At 38.5% G+C, this 6,279-nt stretch overlaps 1 protein-coding gene across 1 annotated transcript; it reads right to left on the bottom strand.

Moving 5' to 3' along the window:
- Positions 1-227: 227 nt before the first annotated feature.
- On the bottom strand, positions 228-3,453 carry LOC143599059 (putative hexosyltransferase MUCI70). Its single transcript, XM_077077116.1, has 5 exons — positions 3,065-3,453; positions 1,319-1,701; positions 1,083-1,238; positions 728-1,004; positions 228-660 (listed from the first exon to the last, which is right to left on the bottom strand). The coding sequence occupies exons 1-5, from the start codon at positions 3,402-3,404 to the stop codon at positions 431-433; spliced, it is 1,386 nt and encodes a 461-aa protein (XP_076933231.1). The 5' UTR covers positions 3,405-3,453; the 3' UTR covers positions 228-430.
- Between the last annotated feature and the right edge of the window lie 2,826 nt (positions 3,454-6,279).

The following is a 6,279-nucleotide window of genomic DNA, read 5'->3' as shown; positions in this document are numbered from 1 at the left end:
TTACGTAAAAACCGGTTCCGGTTCCAACCCTACCCGGTTCCTAAAAGTTTGCATTTCTGGGCATCGGTTCGGGTCGGGAACCGAACCGGTTCCTGACTGGAACCGGTGTCATTTTCTATCCGGTTTGAAAAAAACCGGTTCCGAACCGGTTCGGGTTTTCAAGGTGAACCCGATTTGTGCACGTCTAATCAATTAACTTTAGACAAGTTGAAGAAGAAACACCATAAAAGAATATCAACTCTCAAGCCAATGATTAACTTGTTACACAAACCATAAAAAATGGCAAGAAAATATCTAAAGTCTAAACCCGCCTAACTTTAGTCAATCCTAATATCCTATACAAATCATAAATACTACAATATAAATAACTTTTGCACAGAAAAAAAATGCTCCAACACAGAATAACAATTACCAGCTCCTGTAAATTGCATCAACCTAAAGGCTTAGCCTTGCGTATGTGACCCATGCTATTCACAAGATCTTTCCTCGTGCAAACCGGAAACATGTTTATATTCTTTAGCACCTTCAACCGCCACATAACGTATGGGAAACTAAGCTGATCACGCGAGGTAAACCTAACAACCTCGTTGAACCAAAGACACATCAACAAATTAGTCATCGGTGTATGCTCTCTCACAATCACAGAAGCCTCATTCAAAGCTGCACACAAACAAATATACACATTCAAACCACTAACATTATGCAAAGATGTTAAATGACTTGATACCTTTATTTCCATTAAATCTTTTATCTTCAGGGAGACCATCATGGTGGTATTGAGTAATTTGTACTTCCACTTCTTCTGGTGTAGCTTTGTTTTTCTTCACAACCGCCTTTGCCTCATCATACACACTACTGCGAGCCCCATGTGCAGATATTGCAAGAACGGATTTTGAACGCCATAAAAGTGCCTCGAATACCCCTAATGGGTCCCGCCTAAATTGGGATTTTGAATCTACCCATATGGAAAATCTTGCATTTGGAAAGAGACGATGTGCCAACATCTAATGAGTGATGGCATCAGCATCATAAGTTACTATAAAGCAAGGCGAAAGAAAAGATTAAAAAGAAAAGGAAATTACTTTTGGGATTTTCCCGTTCAGCCTCTGATCTCTAAAGGGAAGATTTTTAATAATAACAATACGCCATTTTCCAATGAAACGATCTTTGTTAATAGTATTTCCCTGTTGTTCCTGTGCTGCAAGAGTAATTTCATCCCAAAATGCTACATAGCAGACCTATATAAATCTATTTTGTAAGATTAATAAAAAGGGATATTTATATTAGTATAGATTTTGCATATAAATAATATGCATACCTTCTGAAGTGATGTGTCTGTCATCCCAATAGGCTGATAAAGATCATCTCCACCACCAAATGCACAAGTGGAAACCACACTTTTGCAAGTTTGCATGTAACTTTTATCTTCGCTTGATATCGCAAAACCTCCATCTTCACCGTAGAAACCACAGTGTAGAGATGCAGTTTCATTCACCTTAAAACCTTGTTCTCTTTGATCAAGAGTTTGATAACCAGTAAACAAATTGAACCTCGTGGTTCCCAACTCTGGTTGAGAATGTTTATCATAAGGTGCATTACTCTCTGATAAATATATCACTTTCTTTATAGGAACAGATAAATCTTTATTAAGTGGAAAATCCAGATGCTCAAGTTCATCAGTAGGTAAAAGCTTCAAACAACCTGATATAATAAAAAAAAATGTCATAAAATAGATTTTAGGAGAAAAACTTACAATCTAAAGAAATTAAAGCTAAATGGACAGAAAGGGGTGGGATCCAGTACAAACAACTCTTAACGCAAGAAGCGTACAAATAACTAGAGTAATTATTATTACGCTATTGTTTTTAAACTACTGTCATTATTATTATGCTACAATAGAATGAAGTAGCATTAATATAATTACTCTAGTTATTTGTACACTTCTCACGTTAAGAGTTGGTTGTATTTGATCCTAACACTAGGTTGAAATCCCCATATTAAACCTAAATAGACTGCAATTTTCCAAATTAAACCTAAAAGCGTAGTTATTGAATGCGCTAGGTGCAAGGCGCAAAAAAAAGCAAGGGCCTAAGAGAAAGTTAGCGCACTTAAATAAAATTAAATATACAAAAGCTATTATATAGCACTTAATATCTATTTAGTACCAAAAATATGAAAAGAGTCAAGATTTAAATGTCATTCCAAAACTTGAATAATAAAAGGTTCAAAGTAAGTACCAGAATGTTCAAAAAGCATGAAAACCAAACGTTCAAAAACCAATAAATAGTAAAGGTTCAAATGATCATTGTTCTTGATCTGTCATCAATACCAATAGAGGTGTCGTCAACTTAAAAAGCGAGGGCCTAGGAATCAGAATCGCATATATTGGACCTCACCCGGAAAACGGGCCTAGATGCAAGAAGCGAGGGATTTTAATAACTCTGCCTAAAAGTACAATCACAAAATTACATTTTAAATGTTATCGTGTTTATCATTATAGGAACCAACAACTAATGACTACAACCGCTTGATCCCAATAAAACTGGTAATATTTTTTAAATATCAATGGCTTTACAAGCTAGTGTGTCAAATTCAGCCCCACAGCCACCCCACTTTTAAAGATCAGGACTACGGTCCTTTGCTATGAAACTTTATAACACTGCGGGCGACACAATCAACGCAAACCATGGATATCACAATCATACAAAATAAGGATGAAAACATCAAACACGAATACACGATATATATTTGTTGGCAAAATATTGAATTTTCGAGTCAATCGAAACATGTTTATCTTATTATTATTATTATTATTGGTTTTATGCGTCTGGTTTACTTCTGCTACGACTGCAGCGGAGTATTGGATATTAGATTTATTATTACGAGCCCACGGTCCATTAGGTATGTAGTATATGCATTCGGTTTCCTATATACTTATTGTTCAGTAATTTACAATCTCACAAAAACCACAATCTTATTAAAACCCCCAAACTAAACCTAAATAGATTAAAACCCCCAAATTTAAAATTACAGTTTAAATGTTAAAATCAAATATTATGCTTACGTGGAGCATCAAGGCGATTCAAGTTACCCACTGGTTTCTTAACGGGTACTTCAACATTAGGTTTCAATCGACGGGTTTCAAGTTCTAATTTACCGGGTCTGGATCTCCAGCCAATATTAGAAGCCTCGTAAACAAGTAGTAGCAACAATGCGGTAATAAATAAGAACAGTGGCCACCATCTGGTAAGCTGTTTGCAAGTTCGTTTAGCTAATTCGTCTTTGCCTCGGAAGTCTGATTTACGGCGTTTGCGTCGTGGTCTGGAACGCATCTTGCTGCTGAATTCATCGGGAAAGTCGTCGGTTATTGGAATGGATGTACTGTTACTGTTGTTGTTGAACATGTGGTGGAATTAGATGACGGAGATATGTATGTACACCGGTGATGTGATTGATTGAAGATGAGTCCGTTTGAAGTCCGGGTTATGTTTTATTTGTTCGAACTTTGAACCGTGGGGGGCCGACTTTGGATCTTGAAAAAGAGAGAGAATTACACGGATGGTTAATTACGAGAATGGACTAGGGATGGGTTCGGTAAGATACTAATACTGATCATAAATTTCCGAATTTCAAAAGCTTGGTATCGGTAACGGTGGTCGTTTCAGTACTGGTACCCGGTATCACTTACCCATTCATCAAAATGATATAGTTTTATACTTTTATATTTAATTATCAAATTTGAGGTATTATATACGGTAGAAAAAAAAACTAATTGAAATAACCAAACACGAAGCAAAAGGCTGATATGTTGATTTTTTTAGTTAAAAACTGAATTTTTGGTTCGATTTCGGTTTTTATTTGGTTTTAGCTAAAACCCGGCCAAACCAACTTATGCACTAATTTTTTGGGTGGATATTTGCAAGGGCTCTTGAAACCTCATGATATATGGGCTTATCCCATTATTAGTTTAGCGCCGAAGTTATAAATTTATAATAATGTTAAACAAGCGTTTACTTAACACCTTCCAACTCTGATGAACCATCGCACATTTTTCTTGACATCATGCCTCATACTTGTTAGGTGTGGATTTTTATCCTCGGAATTAAGCTTAACTTAAGGATCTTGGCTCAAGCGGTTATTCTGAGGAAGGTATGTTGACTAATTCAATTGTCCTATATTATCTAACTGTTTTGCATATAAGAGCACGTGTTAAATATGTTTATAAGAACGTGGATTGCAACGGAATGCTATTTGAACTTCGTCAACTAACAATGTGGGTAGTAACGGCTTGTTGAAGAAGTAGTCTAGGGTTTCCGGAATAATCAGAATAACAGTTGTAATATTCTTATTATATATTGAGCTGATAATATCAATAGGTCACACACACTCTCACGATCTAGCTTACTAGCAATCACTGTAACACTTAGCTTTCGATATTCTATTAGCTCCAACACTTTGTATTCACCGATTTTGTTATTAATAATATTGACGGTGATAGTTTTCACCGTCCGGGGGTTTATTGTGCCGGAGATCATAATAATCAAGCGTTAATTTGACCAAAAGTTAAGCTCGTAATCCTTAACCGAAGCAATTCGACTAAGGATTAAGTTGTAAACTCTTGACCGAAACGAAGATTATCATAATCAAGGGTTTTCCCTCGTAATCATATCTTTGTGTTCGATATTACCATCATTAAGCACTTCACCTCACGCACTAATTTGATCAAAAGTTGCTTTGTCAATTTTTGATCGAAACAATTTGGCGTCCACCGTGGGTCAAACAGTGTTTTGATCATTATTCACTTTCAAACGAAACCCTACTCTCAATATCCACAACATGTCTTCACAACCCAAGATTGTTTCATCTTCTGCCGCAGCCTCAGAATCCTCAGCGAGGCCACCCATGCCTCCAACTGCTGGTGGTATCCCGAAGAAGCCTGATAACGTCCAGAAGAAGACTGCTACTCCTGTGTTCTCGGGATCGAAACCATCTTCCCATGATCCCATCATGGTGTCCAACAACGACCTTCTGTCTCTGTACAAACGGCTACAGGAACAGATGGATCGCCAGAACAAGACCAACCAGATGCTCGTGAGGGAATTGGAATATGTCAAGAAAGCCAAGAATCCGGTGGAAGAATTCACACCACCAATCCCGAGATCTCTGGATTTCACTCCTCCAGGATCCTCGGGATTGGTGTATCCAGAGCCAACCACGGCGTACAACTCTGGACCCCCATCTTTCCAGCATTTGGGGTCTGCGGGATTGCACATATCCGGATCTCAAGGGTACCCGTATTCATCATCTGCTGGGCCTTTTCAACATGCATGATCTTCAGGATTGTCACAGCCGGGAGGACCCTCCAGATTGTTCCAACAGTCTGGATCCTCAGGATTATTCCAGCAGTCTGGATCCTCAGGATTGTTCCATCAGGCTGATCCTTATCAGCAGACGGTATCTTCAGGATTAGCTCAAGCTTAGCAGCCCTCAGGATCCTCTGATGTACATCAGGGAGACTTTATCCCGATGCAGGCCAATGCTCCAACTGCTCCGCTTACCAACCCTGGAAATACTATGATTGGGAATACGAGCTACAACGCCTAGACCACTCCTCAGAATGTTAATCAGGGTAACTCTTTCAATACGATTCCATTTAATGCTAATCAAGGATTTTTGCAGGATGCAGGCATAAGTCCGGGCTTAGCCCGAGAATTGTAGAAACTTAAGGACATGATATCGAATGTCCCTGGCGTGATCCGTCCCATAGCTGAAGTTCCCACTAATAGTCACAGGATATCCCGGTTTGTGCCATCGATTAGCGACGTACGGATCCCAAAACAGTTTCAAACTCCAAATATGAAGCTGTATGATGGCTCAGCGGATCCTGAGGAACACGTCGCACAATATAGAGAACGTATGGAGATCAATCCAATCCCTATGGAAATCAAAGAGGCATGTCTTTGCAAATGGTTTGGATCTACCTTGACCGGAGCAGCCATGAAATGGCTACTGAGTATTCCTCCTAACACTATCAATTCTTTTTCTCATTTAGTTAACCTGTTTAATAACCAGTTTTATTGCAGTAGAACTTTTGAAAAAATGACAGGTGATCTTTATAGGGTTACCCAGAATCCTGGGGAATCCTTGAGAGATTTTATTACCAGGTTTAGTAAGGAGTCGCTGGAAATCCCGAATCTAAACCCAGCTTCAGCAGTGGAAGCTCTCCAGTTGGGATTAGAAAAGGGCTCCTCTTTCTATGATGATCTCGTTATGACTCCA

Source organism: Bidens hawaiensis, unplaced genomic scaffold, assembly GCF_021521415.1.
Source record: "Bidens hawaiensis isolate Kalapana, Puna unplaced genomic scaffold, B.hawaiensis_p1.1 tig00051453_1, whole genome shotgun sequence".
NCBI classification, from domain to species: Eukaryota; Viridiplantae; Streptophyta; class Magnoliopsida; order Asterales; family Asteraceae; genus Bidens; species Bidens hawaiensis.
The sequence above is the reverse complement of the archived record's forward strand: the minus strand, read 5'-3'. Positions and strand labels throughout refer to the sequence as shown.